General features: G+C 52.2%; 1 protein-coding gene across 1 annotated transcript; it reads right to left on the bottom strand.

The window, feature by feature from the left end:
• Positions 1-1,586: 1,586 nt before the first annotated feature.
• SLBP (stem-loop histone mRNA binding protein) lies at positions 1,587-17,104 on the bottom strand. The gene is made up of 8 exons (XM_086404490.1): positions 16,966-17,104; positions 16,731-16,847; positions 12,325-12,429; positions 9,822-9,881; positions 9,383-9,520; positions 8,718-8,867; positions 7,229-7,310; positions 1,587-2,484 (listed from the first exon to the last, which is right to left on the bottom strand). Exons 1-8 carry the CDS (start codon positions 17,022-17,024, stop codon positions 2,368-2,370), a joined length of 828 nt encoding a protein of 275 aa, XP_086260616.1. The 5' UTR covers positions 17,025-17,104; the 3' UTR covers positions 1,587-2,367.
• Positions 17,105-18,275: the final 1,171 nt, after the last annotated feature.

Consider the following 18,275-nt stretch of genomic DNA (forward strand, 5'->3'; position numbering starts at 1 on the left):
AAAAATATAGATGTGACACCAAAGCCGTAGCTGGGGTGACTCTTCTAGAACCTGAGTCAGGTATCATGCCTCCTGCCCAAGACCCCCAGCCCAGACCATACCCCTCACCCTCTGCTCCAGCCAGCCTGCCTCCTTCCCCCCTACTTACGGCCAGCACAATCCACGCTACAGCCGCAGATCAGTCCTCCCAAGGCCCCCAAGTCTCCCTCTCTGTCAGCACCGGCCCAAAGTCCTGGTTCCCATCATGGGAACAGGCTCTGATGGACGGAGTCCCCTAAATACAGGCCCCAAGGTGAAGGTCCTCAGGGTCTGAGGACACCTGAACGAGAGACAACTTACCTGCACTGTCCCCAGGCCCCGTCACACACACTCCGACACGCGATGGGCCGAGCCTGTGGCCACTGCTGCAACCACTCCCGTCTGGGGGACCCCAGAGTGGGCACGCAGGAGGGCTCCTCGGAATAAGCCCTCTCTGCCTTGGAACAGGGTCCTGTGTGTCTCAGATGGGAAGGCTCTCCAGTTCCACGGTGCTGACAGCCTGCTCTGCTTCACTAAGGACCTCCCTCTGCCACCTCTGGGGAAGACGGGCCGGGACCAGGAAGGGCCCGCCCCCAGCTAGACAGCGCCCCCGCCCCCCCAGGAGCCGGGCTAGCAGAGGCACCTCTGCGGCTCTGCCTAGAAACCCTGTCCAGCCCATAGGTCCGTCTTCCACCCCTGTGTGCACAGGGTTGCCAGTGGTCACTATGGAGCATGGGTCCGCTTTGCTTCGGTTCCCAGCGCCCCCTCCCCTCCCAGGCCCTGAGGGACCCCCACCCTGCACCCCCAGCCGAGCCCCTCGGGGGCGCGGACAGTCTGGTCACCGCCCTCCCACATCTGGGCCTCTGTGCTGGTCGCACCCTGGGGCCAATGCTCCCAGCTCCCGTGGCACATCTGGCTCCCAGGGCACTCAGGCGTCTCTCAACCTCCACCCTGCCTGGCAGCCCTCCTGCCCTGTGACCTGATGCCACATTCACTCTCTGGCCCCAAGTACCTGAGCGCAGGCTTACAGCGCCAGTCTGTGTCCCCCTGTCCGTGAGGCTGCTGGACAGCGCGAGGTCCGCACGAGTGACGAGACCAGGAAGGGCTTCTGCCCCCGCAAAGCACTTTGAACACAGTGGTGAGAGCCCACCCCTTGCTTAAAGGGAGCTGTGTCACTTCCAAGGAGGTGGGCACAGCTGCGGGCAGAGCTGCAGGCTGCAGAGACGCATTGTGGCGGGCAGCCCCTTGGGCTGCAGGGTGGACTGTACAGCCCTGGTCCCCAGACATGGAAAAGCCCTGGCCTCCCAGTGCCCGCGGGGTACACACTCCCTTCAGGAGCAGACTGGGGCCAAGAGAGGCGCACACAAGACCTGGCTGGCTCCACACCCAAGGTCTGGACCCGGCTTCAGGGTGACCAGGACCCCAGGGCAGAGCTGCAAACAGACTAAAAGGAGGTCGTTCACTGTCTCCGTGTCCACCCTCGCCGTGCATGCACCCAGGACCGACGCTGACGCGGCTCCTCTCAGCACAGCCAGCACCCAGCAGCCAGACTGTCTGGCGACAGTCAGTTAAAGAAGGTTCTTTTTATTTTTGCAATGTCATTCCATACAAAAGCAATAGAAACATAACAGTCTTAAGAAGTTTACAACTGAATATATGAACAGAAAATCTGTACACATTATCATTTACAGCCATTTTACAAAGTGAATTAACTGATTATAAAAAAAAAATTCTTTCTAATTCCTCTGCTGCCTTAACTTTTGGAGTATTATAGATAGAAGGCCCACTTAGTGCTATTTACAAGTACCAAGACTGTATAACTTACATAAAACCCATTAACTTATCAGCTCAATATCTTTGACTATTCAGTGCTCTGTATGAGGAAAAATCCCATCTTGATATACTGACAAAAAGCCAGGAACCTAACGCTTTCCATAGAGAGAGTAATGGAGCCGATTGTGAGACACTCATTCTCACAATCAGTAAAGAAAGTCGACGCTAGACTGGTCCCAAGAACGCAGTTAAACCCAAACCAGCCATCTGACGAGCAGCAGTTTCACATCTGCAATGTTTAGCAGGAAAGAGTTAGGCTACACTTCCCAGGTTAACATCAAGGATGCTGGAGATGGAGCGATTAAAGTTGTGGCAAGACTGCTTCAAGTTAGTTTCCTTGAATTTAGTTCCATTTACAATTTAAAACATGCAAAGTACACTCCCTATACATAAAATTAACATTTCTTAAGAAAACGGGGCGAGAACACTTCACCATGAGGACAGCAAGCTATTAACAGGAACCTCCAGTTACAAACGAGGATGCATGCTGGGCAGTCGGCCTCCAGGTGGCGCCAGTTAGCTCATGGCTGAGAAGTCTCTCAGGGGCTCGGTTAAACAGGCCTCCAAATCGAACTCGTCCTCCGCCTGGTGGTCCACGTGCCTGACTTTAGTGGGGGTGCCGCAGAACATGTCCTGGAAGACAGAAGCACAGTCTCAGCAGGCCCTGGGGCACCGGACTTGCTGCTGGAGGGCGCTGAGCAGGGCCGCTCAACCTCTGGGGACTCCCCAGGAATGCAGCAAACTCCCGGGAGAGAATCCAGAAGTTAGTTAATTAACATTCGCAGATAATGTCAAACTTTAGCTGACCTAAACCCCCAACCCTCCCCCATGAGAAACCGAGTGACACTTTAAGGCCTCTGAGCCGCAGATGCTCAAGGTGACGGGAGCCGATGTGGACGAGCCGCGATGCCATGGCTCAGAACCACCAGCAAGCGCCCGAAACCAGATAGGGACTCCCCCTCAGCTCTGGCCCTGGACTGACACGGCCTCACTCCACCCCGAAACAGGGGCCAAGGTGTTCAACCTGAACCTAATCTAAGGGGCCAACATGACAGCCCCCCACCGAGGAGCCTGAACCCCTCTAGGAAGTCATCTCGTGGGGGAAAGCAGGAAGACTCCTCTAAACTACAGGGAATTAGAGAGATGTGGCTATTAAACATGTAATCGCTGATTAAACTCCAGATCAAAAGAGAGAAAAAGACCTGTGAAAAGAGTATCACTGGGACAAATGGGCAGCCGGAACAGCCTGTTTGCACGGCAGTGGCGTCCTAACAAGCGGGCCTTCTGTGCACAGCAGTGACACAGCGGCGTCTGTGCTCAGCTGAGCAGCGCTCCCCCCGGCTCCCGCTCCCGAGGGGAAACTGCTGGCTCACCTGCTCCCACCCAGCCTGCTCTCTCGCCTCCCACATCCCCCACCTCCACTTCTCCCTGGGAGCCCCGGGACTCCCGCCTCTATCTGCACGGCCGCCCCTCCCAACTTGTCTGATCACAAGCGCATGGTCAGAATCCGGTCAGAATCTGTTTGCTGAGCTGGGACAAAGGTCACTCTTAATCCAGATCAAGGACACCACTTGCTGAGATCCTCTGGCATGGGTTTCTCCGTAGTCCTGCCTGCATCTGAATACCCACTAAACTGGGATCCTCCTGTGGTTAAATATCCTGTTTTCATTTGACAAGTTTCCAGGTTCAGATCAGATCAGATCAGTCACTCAGTCGTGTCCAACTCTTTGCGACCCCATGAACCGCAGCACACCAGGCCTCCCTGTCCATCACCAACTCCCGGAGTTCACTCAGACTCAAATCCATCGAGTCAGTGATGCCATCCAGCCATCTCATCCTCTGTCGTCCCCTTCTCCTGCCCCCAATCCCTCCCAGCATCAGTCTTTTCCAATGAGTCAACTCTTCGCATGAGGTGGCCAAAGTACTGGAGTTTCAGCTTTAGCATCATTCCTTCCAAAGAAATCCCAGGGCTGATCTCCTTCAGAATGGACTGGTTGGATCTCCTTGCAGTCCAAGGGACTCTCGAGTCTTCTCCAACACCACAGTTCAAAAGCATCAATTCATCGGCGCTCAGCTTTCTTTACAGTCCAACTCTCACATCCATACATGACCACAGGAAAACCCATAGCCTTGACTAGACGAACCTTTGTTGGCAAAGTAATGTCTCTGCTTTTGAATATGCTATCTAGGTTGGTCATAACCTTCCTTCCAAGGAGTATGCGTCTTTTAATTTCATGGCTGCAGTCACCATCTGTAGTGATTTTGGAGCCCAGAAAAATAAAGTCTGCCACTGTTTCCCCATCTATTTCCCATGAAGTGGTGGGACCGGATGCCATGATCTTCGTTTTCTGAACGTTGAGCTTTAAGCCAACTTTTTCACTCTCCACTTTCACTTTCATCAAGAGGCCTTTGAGTTCCTCTTCACTTTCTGCCACAAGGGTGGTGTCATCTGCATATCTGAGATTATTGATATTTCTCCCGGCAATCTTGATTCCAGCTTGTGTTTCTTCCAGTCCAGCGTTTCTCATGATGTACTCTGCATATAAGTTAAATAAACAGCGCGTGATGGGCACGCCATAGCGCGGCCGAGAGGAGCCACCCCATGTCCGAGGTCAGGGGCAGAAGCCGGGAGGACCCCATGCCCGAAGGGCGGCGGCCAAGAGGAGTTACCCCACGTCCGAGGTCAGGGGCAGCGGCCGAGAGTACCAGACTGCGACAGCACACGAACGGCCGAGAGGAGCTACCCCGTGTCCGAAGTTGGGGTGGCAACGAGAGGAGTTACCCCGCGTCCGAGGTCAGGGGCGGCGGCCAGGAGGAGATACCCCACGCCCCAAGCCTGAGGCCAGGGGCGACAGGCAGGAGGAGCTACCCCACGCCCCTAAGCCCGAGGCCAAGGGCGGCGGCGGAGAGGAGCAACCCCACATCCAAGGAGCCGTGGCTGCGCGGGCGCAGGAGGGCCTAGAGGAGCTATCCCACACTGAAGATCAGGAAGGGTGGCGGTGAGGAGATACCCCTCGTCCAAGGTAAGGAGCAATGGCTGTGCTTTGCTGGAGCAGCCGTGAAGAGATACCCCACGCCCAAGGTAAGAGAAACCCAAGTAAGACGGTAGGTGTTGCAAGAGGGCATCAGAGGGCAAACACACTGAAACCATACTCAGAGAAAACTAGTCAATCTAATCACACTAGGACCACAGCCGTGTCTAACTCAATGAAACTAAGCCATGCCCGTGGGGCAACCCAAGATGGGCGGGTCATGGTGGAGAGATCTGACAGAACGCGGTCCACTGGCGAAGGGAATGGCAAACCACTTCAGTATTCTTGCCTTGAGAACCCCATGAACAGTATGAAGAGTTTCCAGGTTACTAGTCCTCAAAAAGCGTCCGCGGTAACTGTGTTCCTCTCGGGACCTCTGTCCTCCTCATATGTCTGTGTCTGCGTCACTTCCAACATCTCGCGCGGTCACAGGACGGGGGGCTGCAGGTGGCCCCACGACTGGAAGGACAGGTGCCTGTTTACCAGGCTGGCAGATGGCAGGCAGGAAGGCAGCCGTGCACTTTGATTTTACCTGCTCCTCAGCTCTTCACAGTATAAGCTGGTCTTATATAAACCCTGAATTTTTCAAGAAAACATCTACTACTTCTAGTTTTTAACCTGTTTTTCCATTCAGTGGGCAGGATATTTATACATGCAAGTACTGTTGCAGGCTCCCTAACAAGTGAGAGCTCAGTCACTTCAGTCATGTCTGACTTTTTGAGACCCGAAACACTGCAGCCCACCAGGCTCCTCTGTCCATGGGATTTCCCAGGCAAGAATACTAGTGTTGCCATTTCCTCCTCCAGGGATCTGCCCGACCCAGGGATGGAGCTTGCACTGCAGGCAGACTCTTCACTGCTGAGCCTCCGGGGGGGAAGGGGGGCGGCGGGCGATAACAAAGGCATCTTTGCTGTGAAGTGCTGTTGCGTGTGTGGCTTGTACACACGCAGAGAAGAACTTGCACTCAATCAGTAACCAAGGAATCAGAGAAGGATTCTGCACACTGCTTTTCATCTTTCGAGGTTTTTTTTTTCCTACTCCAAAACATGTACTTTTATTTATTTATTTTTTATATGCTGCAAAAAGCGTTATTGTTTCCATATGGTCCAAGGCTTGAGAGAGGGCTCCAGGGTGTTAAAAAAGCTGCCTAGTAGCTGCAGAGAGGGGCTTCAGGCAGCCCTGATGTTAGGTGGGTTCTTCAATGGCCACTGGTCTCCAGAAGCTCCTAGTCGTGCTTGAGGGTGAGCCTTTCGAAGAGATACTCGCCCAACCCAGCCTGGGGACCAGCCAGCCTGCGGAGGTTGGTCAGGTGGTCACCCATCTTCTTGATGAGTTTCACTTCCTCATCTAGGAAGTGGTTCTCCAGGAGGTCACAGATGTGGGAGTCTCCGCGGGCAGAAGCCAGGCCATGCAGATCCAACAGGGCTTGATTCAGGTTCTTCTCTACGAGCAGGGAGGCCTCCATAGCGTCCTGGGTTTTACCCCACTCATCTTGAGATGGCTTCTGCACGTCCAGGAAGAGGGCACGGCCACCACACTGGTTTTGCAGTTTCAAGAGACGCTCCGCGCCCTCGCGCTTCTCCTTGGCCAATTCGCGAAAAAAAGTGACCCACACCCTCCAGGGCCACATCGTCGCGGTCGAAATAGAAGCCCAGAGAGAGGTAGGTGTAGGAGGCCCGCAGTTGCATGTTAACCAGGCGGTTGACGGCGGCCTCCACCTCGGTAGAATAATTCTGACGAATCTGGGAGCTCATGATTGGTCGGTAATAATAAGGAGTTAAAAAATGGTGGCTGGTCCCGGTGATCGCGGACAGCTGAGTGGCTGACTCCGAAGGTTGCGACTGGAAAAAAGGTTGGAGGGTGGTTGGAGGCTGGAGCAAGGGGCGTCCCTGGGTCTGTTCCGTCCAAGCACTGTTGAAGCAAGAGACAGATCCGCGGGGCCGCCGAGTGCACTTCCAAAACATGTACTTTTAAAAAATTGGCAAATGTGGGGAAACCCCTAGGCCAAAGCATCTCTCCACTTATGACAACTAGCCGGTGATCCTGTACCAGCAATTCACCAGCACGAACTATACAGCCTGAAATTAACGCTAATGACAAGACCAGAAAAGACCTTTTACTTTTAAATGAAGATGGTGGTATCGATTAGTCAGACTGAACCCAAAATCTAAAATAAGGATCCATCAAATCTGATATTTCAATAAAGTCAGAGAAAGAAATAAGGGCCCCTTCTTCTAAGCATCAAGATCAAATTTCATTCTAAACTTTGGTTTATCAAGGGGCATGTGTCATAGACAATTAACCTGGAACACTCATGGGAGAGTCACCCGGGGAAAGGTACTTACGAAGTTGTCCTGAGAGCTCGTCTGGGACTCAGAGCTGCTTTCTGCGGACTCAGTCTCCATCTCCCCGAGGTCCACAGGATGTCTGTGCAGTGAACACACGCGCGTCAGCCACCACGTGAGGGGACCAGGAGGCACGCAGTGCAGATGAGCATGCCAGGCTGGTTCAGTGAGACACCGCCAGTGCCATGCCGCACGCACGGTCCCAGCACCTCCTCCGCCCTGAGGAGGGGAAGCCCCCCACTCCTCCCCGAGGAACGCTGGCAGCAGCAACCACGGGCACAATGCCCACCGCGCTCAGAGCACACAACAAGCTGCCCACTCCTGCGCGAAGCCAACTGTCTATACACGCCCACAAGCACCCTCTACACAGACATGACGACAGTAAAGCCCAGTTTGGGGGGACACACGCTGACCAACCAAACGACACATCACCACTCATGTTTCCAATTTCCTGCTCAGAGAGAACGGGTGCGTCTGTGAAGGTGAGGCCAACTTCATAAAGATGCGTATTAGACATCATTTCAAACCTGACAGTTTCTAATAAATGTCCCTGACTCAGAGCAGAAACTCAGACATCTGGAAGACTAACTGGGTCTCTGAGGGAGGGAGAGGTTCAGATGAGGGAGCTGAGGAGACAACCAGACCAGCCTCCGTCTCCCTGCCCAGCCAGCATCCTGACCACATGGCAGCAGCTCAACCCGAGGCCTTCTCCACGGACAAAGAATTGAAAAAGAAAAACCTTCCATAGGTAAAAAAGAGAAAGCCTCTCACTTTTACACTGCTGTTCAGTCACTAAGTCATATCTGACCCTTTTGCAACCCTGTGGACTGTCCTCTGTCCATGGGGTTCTCCAGGCAAGAACACTGGAGTTTTTCCTTCTCCAGGGATCTTCCCGATCCAGGAACTGAACCCGCATCTCCTGCACTGGCAGGCGGACTCTTTACCACTGAGCCAACTGGGAAGCCCGTTTTCACTGGAGCATAGCTACTTTATGAGCTCGTGTTAGTCTCTACCGTGTAGCAAAGTGAAGTAACTACACAGCATGCCTACTTGTCGTGTTTAGTCCCTGAGTCACCTTCAACTCTTTGTGCCCCATGGACTGTAGCCTGCCAGGCTCCTCTGTCTGTGGGATTTCCCAGGCAATACTGGAGTGGGTTGCCTTTTCCAGGGGATCTTCCCAAACCAGGGGATCAAGCTCGAGTTTCACTGAGCTGCCTAGCTCAACATAAACTACTCAAGCTTTTCAAAATGTTTTATCTTAAAAAACAAACAAAACGTCATGTACCTCTACTAAGATCAGTTTGTTGTAGCTACAAACAGTAAGTCCAACCCAGGAAGCACACCGCTCCCTCCAGCCTCTCCCGGAGCCCACACCGCCCGCTTCAGACACAGCAGAGAGAGAACAGACAGGACACAGGATGACGGCCACACAGCAACAGAGCCGCTGCCATCACCAGAGAGGGAGGACAGGACGCCAACAGAGACGTACATTTCTTGCAAATCGCATCCTTCTTCAGCGGGGGGATCCCAAAAATGCAGAGCCACCTTCCAGAGTCTGATCTGCTGGTCCCACGACCGCCGACTGTACTTCTTGAATTTGTTGGGGGTTTTGGGATGAACGCCGGGCTGTCGAAGGTGCCTACAGGGAGAGAGGGGTGAGCCTGGGGCACACCTAGACCCACGTGTGAACACGCTGAAGAGCGCTGCCTCGCCGGCTGCTCTTCGCTCGCAATGCACGCTCCAGCAAAGGACACCTGCACTCAGTCCAGCAGCTCCCGTGCCCTGTGAAGCTCCCGTGCACCCTTGTGCGGGAAGCAGGAAGCAGCTGCTGACGCAGACTGGGTAAGGCTCGCGTTCTTCTCTAGTAAAAGCTTTACAACCTGCAACCTGAACTGAACTTTCCCCGTCACGTACGTAACAGTCTCACATTTACAAGACAGCTGTGATTCCTGACAAACGTTACCTAACACTCTAAATCACGAAAATGTTACTTGTCTTCGTGTCCTTGGTCTCGCAGTCACCAACGTGTTCCTCTTTATGTAAGTGCCTGAAGGTCATTAATAATGCAGCTCTTAGCAGGTGAACTACACCCAGAATCAGGTTCACCACCTACGCACGTGACCTGGCCAGCCCACGCCGGCAGCGCAGGACTACCTGGGGACTTCTTTAATGTAGCGGTCGTAGGCGATGGTGTTCTTCCCATAGTTGATCTGCTTCTGTCTCCGCATCAGGACACTTTCATCCGTCTCCAAGTCGGCTGGTAACGCAGACACAGACTCCTTCGAATCCGAACTAAACAAAATGAAATTCACACAGCAAACCTCACAAATAAGATCATTCCATAAGAAAACGTGTAAGCACAGTAACAGAGCACTCGCCCGCTGGGTTTCCAAACTGTATTAACTCCAGAACAGTCTAGAATCTCTGAATATATGGAGATTTAGTACAGGATACGTATTTCAAATCAGTGAAGAACAGAAAAAATAGAAACTACTACTAAGAGTCAGCATTTCACGTTCACACGTTCACATTATTTTTCATGAATAAGTCACAGGGTTACTAATTAGAAAAGAAATGATTACACAGCATTTACCTTCCTGATGATGACTTTCTCTCTCTTCCAAAGTCATTGATGAGGAGTTTCCTTTTATATCTGAGAGCAAAGTAAATAAATGTTGCTGTTTTTACAAAGGTACAGAAATCAACACAGTGCTTCTAGAGCCACAAAGCCTCTCTGAGGATGTGGTCTGGTAAGTGGATTAAGCAACAGTCACAGTAAGGTGGCTTCTTTTATTTTCAACCTCCCTCAATCACCATTCTCTGGTGAGAAGATAAGGCTACTTGCCAAGACCATACAGGATACTTAAAGCAACCAGTTCTGAAAGCAAACTACTGCCTCCAGTTAAGTAGTGAGACCATGGAAATTTACATCTCTCTTAACCCTGAAACCTTCAGGAAAAACTCAATGTGAGCTGAAATGAAGTCTTTACTTCTAATACCACAGTCACTCATTAATGAGACACATGCCTGTTGGGCACCGCTCACCTTGGGAAGACTGCACACCGTCCCACCCCACCCTCCTTCCTTGTGGATGCACTGGGAATTTGCTTTCTAGCACAGCAACAACCAACACCCAACTTTGCAAAGGTATGTCATCAACCAAAAAACACACAACAATCTGACCTGGAAACTGCCTCTCGCTAGATGTTCACGCTAGGCTCCAAAGGACGCCACGTGCTGCGGTGCCTCACCCTGTCCCAGGTGTGCGGGGGCCCCAGTGAATCTGGATACCAGGAGGCTATGTGTGTCTGGAGCCATCGCGTGAGAACTGGAACATTAGGCCATGAGATCATTTTCTGTAGGATCTCATTCTTTCTGGAACCCTTTCAGGTATGACTAAGGGATTCCCTGCTGGCTCAGAGGGTAGAGTCTGCCTGCAACGCGAGAGACTGGAGTTCAATCCCTGGGTTGGGAAGATCCTCTTGAGAAAATGGCAACCCACTCCAGTATTCTTGCCTGGAAAATCCCACGGACAGAGGAGCCTGGTGGGCTGCAGCCCATAGGGTTGCAAAGAGTCAGACATGACTGAGCGACTTCACTTTCGCTTTCAGGTATAACTAAAGCCCATTTTCCAATTTTCAGGCTGTTGGTGTGTAGCATGAGCCAGCTGCCTTGACATACAGCGAGCTCAGTGCTCACCCCTCACCTCCTGGTGGGAAGTAAGGCAGACCATGATAGCTCCATCACCTAGTCTGCTCAAAAGCAGCAGCTTTCCATCAGAAACGGTGTGATCCAGAGAAGAACAAAGAGGAGTCCAACAATAGGAGAGTCAAGACAGACAGGGTCTCCTTGAATCAAACAGGTGCTGGAGACGGTCCCCAGCAAGGGGCGACAGTGGGTATCAAGACACACAGCACTGGGGCTCCACAGTCCAGTGGTTAGGACTCTACACTCCCAATGCAGGAAGCACAGGTTCAATCCTTGGTCAGGGAACTAAGATTCTGCATGCCAAGCACAGTCAAAAGGAAAAAAAAAAAAAAAAAATACACAAGCACATGATCAGAACTGTTATAAACCTTGTGAGCAAACACAAAACTGCACAGACCAAGTTAAACAGCCTAACTTTTCACAGCTGAGAAAAACCAGCATCTATATAAATACAACTCATTCAAAATACTGGAGCCTGTCAACTCCCAGTTCACTCTCCTACCCAGGCAGATTATCTGCCCACATACGTCTTAATGTCCGAAAGAAATTAAGTGGTCATAACCAATCCCAAGTGTGCCTGTGTCCTTTCCAGTGGAGGCAGCTCTGAACACCACTGCCCACTGCAGACAGAGAGGAAGCAGCCTGGCCCCACGTCCCTGCTTACGGTAAGGACAGGCCTTCTCCTCTGAATTAAGAACCAACAGACTCTTGGCTCAGTATCCTTCAGTTAATCTCAAGCCACAGCATTTTAACTCAAGGCTCCTTCAGTGGATTGGATGGCATCTATCAAAGGAAGAAAGGCCCCGGAACACCAGGGAGAATGTAATCCTGAGATAAGCAGGGGTGAGAACGCCATCATCTTCTGAACTGTGAGGAGCTGAGGAAGAGGAAGTAGCTTGAAACTGAACTTGCACACACACAACTTAGGGCCGGCCTGCAAAGGGCTCACAGGCCCCGAGTCAGGGACCCCCTGCACTCTGGCACTTCTGAGCTGTTACCTGAGGCAGGTGGCAGTCAAGAGCGCACGCCCCAGTGGAGTGGAACAGCCAGCGTGGCAGGTCAGAGCACACGGCCACAGCTGTCTGCAGCCCAGCCAGCCACTGCCCACCCACAGCCACCTCAGGACAGCCCTAAGACATTGGTCCATAAACGTCAGTGGGCAGGCTCAACTGACAGGCTTAAGGTGTGGCTGGAGCCCACCCAGCTTCGCATCCAGCTTCCCATCCAGCAGGCCTGGGGTGGGGCCTGAAAACCCACATTTCTCCCAAGTCCCCAGGAGCTGAGATGCGGCTGGCTGGGGGCCCACCACCACTTCAGGACACGCCTCAAGTTTCATATACACCTCAAAGCACCACAGGTGACACTTCACGGTGGTCTATAGTGCGTACCTTGCGATTTCTTTGTTGACTCTCGTCCTCATTTCATCTTCTTCCACTGCACTCGCCCAGTCGGAGCATCTGGAACGGGGCTTGGGGCCTTCGGGAGTGGTAAAGCTGCAAAACAACGAAAAGGCACATTCGAACCATGACACAACTTTCAGTTTCCTTTCAAATCATACATCAGGAAATTTTCTGAGGTTGTTTGGAGAGTGCCAACAAAATGGGCTCCAGAGTAATCAGCTCCACTAACTCCCTAGATCACCGGGTTCCAGCAATTCACTCCAAGCCTCTCTGGGCTCTGTCTGTTAAACAACCGTGCACTCCCTATGTGCCACTGTCAGCTAGATCATGAGGACACAGTCCATGCAGGGAAAGGCAGACCAAGTCAACAGTTTTCATCAGCACCAAGAAGTGCACTTATCTAACACAACTTTTTCTGTAAAAAGTTTCATTTTTTTAAAAGGATTTTAAAGAAAGAGTGCAGCTACTACATTTTCAGTGCTAAGCAGAGTGACCCACACCTAGTAAATGTGGCTACTATTTATTTCCAGATGCATGCAATAACGGTTCAGAACATATCACATCATAATTAAAATGTGGGGAATAAAAACATCCTTCAGCGCTCTCACCACATCAGGGCTGGTCTGATAAGGCACCCCTAGAGTTGGATACATTTAATCTAGGAGCTCAGGTCTATCTAGAACTCAAGGAAATCTTCAGTCAGGTTCAGGCAATTTGAAAGCACGGGGCTTGATGCCAAGAATTCTGGCAGCTAGAATTGTTGGTATGTCTGTTACTTATAGATAAGATGTAAACTCACGTTTTTATCTTTCTTCCTCAACTTTCTGTTGGTCACTACTCGTACATCAAAAAGAAAAACTAACTTCAACTGCAACAATAAGCAATTTTATACATTCTAGCTGAAAACTCAATGGCATGCTTTGAAAATGCAACAGCAATAACCAAAGAATAATCCCCTTACGTAATTATCACTTCTTCCCTTAGTTACCCCAACCAGAAAAACTCAAATCCTAAAAACAAATTTCCACAGTATAAATATGGTTGCCAGGGTCTGAAATCAAATTAATAAACAAGTTAAAATGACTCAAGATTGTATCACAGACACAGAGTGTGCGGAGGGTTAGACATCAACACTCTCAATAGTGTGTCAAGAGGTTCAGGTCTGCATTTCAAGCCGTAACAGGTGCCTCAACTTTTTAAAGGTGCTGAAAATACTGAGAGTCCCTTGGACAGCAAGGAAATCAAACCATCAATCCTAAAGGAAATCAACCCTGAACATTCATTGGAAAAGACTCTGATGCTGGGAGAGATTGAGGGCAAGAGAAGGGGGCAACAGAGGATGAGATGGTTGGTTGACATCACTGACTCAACGGACATGAGCTTGAGCAAACTCGGAGATAATGAAGGACAGGGAAATCTGGCGTGCTGCAGTCCGTGGGGATGCAAAGTCAGACACAACTCGGCAACTGAACAATGCCCTTTTCCTCCATCTCACATTTTGGTAGCTCAACAGAAACTACCTTTTGTGGAACTGAAACTCATGTTTTAGATTAGGCAAATTACATTCACCACCTCACCCTAGCTTGGGATGAGAGTACTTGTGGGGAAAGTGCTCAAAGGGAAGATAAAGCTTTATTTACACACTGAGCTAACATCCCTCCAAAGGGATCAGTTCTTACACCCATGGAGATGTGGATGGCTCCACTCTCCAAGAACCTACATGCATTCTCCACTGCCATCACAGGGGATTGTGGGAATAAAAGCACACAGCACAAACGCCAGGGGCAACGCCCCCAGGACAGGAACACTGCTGGCACAGGAGCAAGCAGGCCTGTGTCAATGTGAGCCAGGCGGAATCCCAGGGTACAGAGGGATTTCAGAGCAATTAAGCAGTTAAGGATTTAACATTTTGTCTTCAGTTAAAAGGGAGATCACTGCAGGGGTCAAAGCTTGATCTCAAAGATAGCTTTGTGATAATGCCAAAAAATGTTCAAAGTACCGTACAATTGTGCTCACTTCACATGCTGGCAAGGTAACGCTCAAATCCTTCAAGCTAAGCCTAAGAAGTATATAAATCAAGATCTTCCAGATGTATAAGCTAAATTTAAAAAAGGCAGAAGAACCAAAGGTCAAATTGTCAACACTGACTGGCTCACGGAGAAAGCAATGGAATTCCAGAAAAACATCTACTTCTGCTTCATTGACTACCTGAAAGACCTTGTGTGGAAAATTCTTAAGAGATGGGAATACCAGACCACCTTACCTGCCTCCTGAGAAACCTGTATGCAGGTCAAGAAGCAACAGTTAGAACCAGATATAGAACAACAGACTGGTTCCAAACTGGGACAGGAGTACAATAAAGCTGTGTATCATCACTCTGCTTATTTAACTTATATGCACAGTACATTATGCGAAATGCAGGGCTGGATGAATCACAAGCTGGAATCAACCGCCAGGAAAATATCAATAACCTCAGATATGCAGATGACACCACTTAAATCGCAAAAAGTGAACAGGAAGGAACTAAAGAGCCTCTTGATGAGGATGAAAGAGGAGAGTGAAAAAGCTGGCTTGAAACTCAACGTTCAAAAAACTAAGATCATGGCAACCGGTCCCAACACTTTATGGCAAATAGATGGGGAAACAATTTTCTTGGGTTCCAAAATCACTGAAGATGGTTACTGCAGCCATGAAATTAATAGACACTTGCTCCTGGGAAGGAAAGCTATGACAAACCTAAACACTGTATTAAAATTCAGAGACATCACTTTGCCAACAAAGGTCCATATGGTCAAAGCTGCGGTTTTTCCAGTAATCATGCACAGATGTTAGAGTTGAACCATAAAGAAGGCTGAGCACCAAAGAACTGATGCTTTCAAATTGTGATGCTAGAGAAGAGTCTTGAGAGTCCCTTGGACAACAAGGAAATCAAACCTGAATATTCATTTCAAGGACTGATGCTGAAGCTCCAATACTTTAGCCACCTGATGTGAAGAGCCAACTTATTGGTAAAGACTCCAACACTGGGAAAGATTGAAGGCAGGAGGAGAAAGGGGCGACAGAGGATGAGATGGTTGAACGGCATCACTAACTCAAAGGACATGAGTTTGAGCAAACTCCAGAAAACGGTGAAGGACGGGGAACCCTGGAGTGCTGCAGTCCATGGGGTCACAAAGAGCTGAACTCTACTTAGCAACTGAATAGTAACCTATTCCTCACATCTAGCCCCAGGGCTGTTAGAGCCTCTCCTCTCACGTCTTTCCCCAAGTAACCTCAAATCTTTAAAAGTCACATGTATGCTAATAACTCAATTTGTAATTTGTGCCTCCCAACCCAGACTGTTAGATGCTGCTTTCTCACTATCTTTTCTTTAGTCATCTGAAAAACTTAAAGCCTAATCACTGACTCCCTTCCCAGACCAGGTCTGGTCCACACCATCCTCTTCATCCAGGTCTCAAAGCTAGAGTCGTCTTTGACTCCTCCCTGCACCAGCCCTTAACCCATCAGCAGGTATTGAGAGTCCTGCCTTAAAAGCCTACCCCTACACACTCCTTACACCATCTCCACTGCTCAGTCTTCAGCACCCCTTTCACCTGACTTGGCAGCGGCCCCCATCCCCCGCCCTTGTCCTCCTCTAGCCAGTCCTCATACTAGCTAATGCATCCCCACCTGAGGGCCCCGGTGTGTGGATCCTCAAGGGACCACCTCCCATCTCATCCCGACAGAGGCCACGGATCTGAAGAGCACGCCGGCCTTCACCACCGGACACCCCCGCGTGCACTCTTCAGCCACTCCTGTTTCCCTGAAATACCTTGTCTGACTTGCTGACCCACCTGTATCAGAGTATAAGCAAAACAAAAAAAGGAACCATGGTTGGCAGGGTGTCTTGACCTCCCCAACACGCTGCCCAGCCTAGAAAACACTTAGGTAAACTGCCATCTGCAGAGGTACGGCCAAGGCTCCTCAGCCGGAAACGCCTCAGGAGCGTCAGGGTGCAGAGAGGGTCCTGGAGCCTAAGTCCTGGTTTGCCTCCTGGCGCCCACCTTCTGTGACTGCTGCAACACCCAACTTTCCCGACTCTTTCACGGGTGAGCCTGACTCGCCTTGTTGGAACGTTCTAGGAAGTTTGGGGTGGCCCTCAATGCCATCCCTGGAACCTAGCAGGGCTCGCTGACTGAGACTGAGCCAGTTTTGTTGACACCCGTCACTGAGACACCTCCTCGGATCCTCAGGGACCTCCCAGTCCTGCTGGGATGCCCAGGGGCCAGGACTATTCAGGGGTGCTGCCCCAGGGGCGCCCCGGGTGCTGCTGGTGACCCACCGGCGCCCCCCAGTCAGTCAGTCATGTGCGGGGAACCTCCGCCCAGGCCCCCGGAGCCGCCGCAAGGGCCCACCTCTCGGGTCTGTGACCGCTGGGCGGCCTTGCGAGGCCCTCGGCGTCTTCGGGCTTCCGGCGCCTCCCGTCGGCCGTGCGCTTGCGTCCGAGGCTCCAACGCGCGGGGGGCGGAGGGCTGGCGACGAGAGACCGCGTCAGAGCGAGGTGGCCTGGGGGTCCCGCCCGGGACCCCCGTCCGGACCCCGCCCGCCGCGCGCCCGCCCGGGAGGACCCGGCGCGCGGCCCGACCTCACCTGGCGTCGCTGTCGCGACGGTTCTCGTAGCCGGCGGGGCTTCGCGGCCTGTAGGCCATGGCGACGCGGCGAGCGGGGCTCCGGGGTCCGGCGGCGCGGGAAGCAGACGCGAGCTCCTCTCAGCGCGGCGCCGACTGACGCGCGCGCCCCGCCCCCAACCGCATTTATAGGCGCCGCCCCGCCCCCCCCCCCCCCCCCCCGGCTCCCGCGCGCGCCGCGCCGGGCGAGACCATCGGGCCGGGACCCGGGGGAGTCCCTCGGCAGCGCGCGCCGCGCAGGCTGCCCAGGCCGGGGCGGCCGCCGTTAAACCGCTGCCCCGCGCACTGCCATCCGGGCAGCGAAGGGGCTCCGCCGGGAACACTGAGCGAGGCCTCAGAAAAGGTCGTCCCCTCCGCCATGGAGGCGGCCGGGCCGCCGGGCCGCTCGATGCTGATTGGCCGCGCCTTCGCGGGCGGGGTAGGAGTATTGGCGGGAGATTCGGAGGCCCGCGACTTGGGCGCGCCGAGGGGGCAAAGGACGCGCCGCCGATTGGCCTAGCCCAGGTTTGGGGCGCTCTCCGATTGGTCGGCAAGGCAGGGACATTGTCCGCGCTGGCGGGAACCCGGAACCCGGAAGGGGAGGCAGCCTCAGGCTGCAGGCTTCGCGCCCTGAAAACTCGCTGCCGGCGTCAGATGCCCAGACCCCTGAAACTATGTCACATTGTTTACACACACACACACACACACACACAACCTGTGGGCCTATGTCACGTTCTTCACACACACACACAACCCGTGGGCTTATGTCAGGTTCTTCACAAACACACACACCTGTGAGCCTACTCCACGTTCTTCACACACACACACACACACCCCTTCCCTTCCCTCCCCCCCTCACCGGGCTGGGCCTTTGTCCAGTCTCCAGGCGTTAGGTGGTGATGCTTGTGTGCAACTAAATAAAAGACTTGGGTTCAATCCCAGGGTTGGGAAGATCTGGAGAAGGAAATGGCAACCCACTCCAGTATTCATGCCTGGGAAATCCCAGGGCAGAGGAGCCTGGCGGGCTACAGTCCACGTTTTAGGGAAAAGCAATTCTGACTCTGTGCTGGGACTGTTTGACAATCATACATAAACCCTGCCTCAGAGAATCCTGCTTCTCTGCCTGACTCTAAAGTGCCCTTTGTTCAGAACCCTGTCCAGCTGTAGAAGGCAGGAAGAAACATATACCCTGCCTGAGGCTTGCAATTCTAGGAGATATTTGCAAGACTAACGGCCTTTTTACTGTTCCCTTACATCCGCCACCTATGGCCTATGAAAGACTCTGGCATCCAG

This window comes from Bos grunniens, chromosome 6 (genome assembly GCF_055505025.1).
Source record: "Bos grunniens cultivar Pamir isolate PY7600 chromosome 6, Bosgru_T2T1.0, whole genome shotgun sequence".
Lineage (NCBI taxonomy): Eukaryota > Metazoa > Chordata > Mammalia > Artiodactyla > Bovidae > Bos > Bos grunniens.

Excerpts from the sequence above, each read along its gene's own strand:
- SLBP (XM_086404490.1), bottom strand. The coding sequence starts at position 17,024 with ATGGCCTACAGGCCGCGAAGCCCCGCCGGCTACGAGAACCGTCGCGAC. Across the intron at positions 16,848-16,965 it reads CGTCGCGACAGCGACGCCAG|CCCTCCGCCCCCCGCGCGTT; the intron begins GTGAGGTCGGGC and ends TCTCGTCGCCAG. Across the intron at positions 8,868-9,382 it reads TACATTAAAGAAGTCCCCAG|GCACCTTCGACAGCCCGGCG; the intron begins GTAGTCCTGCGC and ends CTCTCCCTGTAG.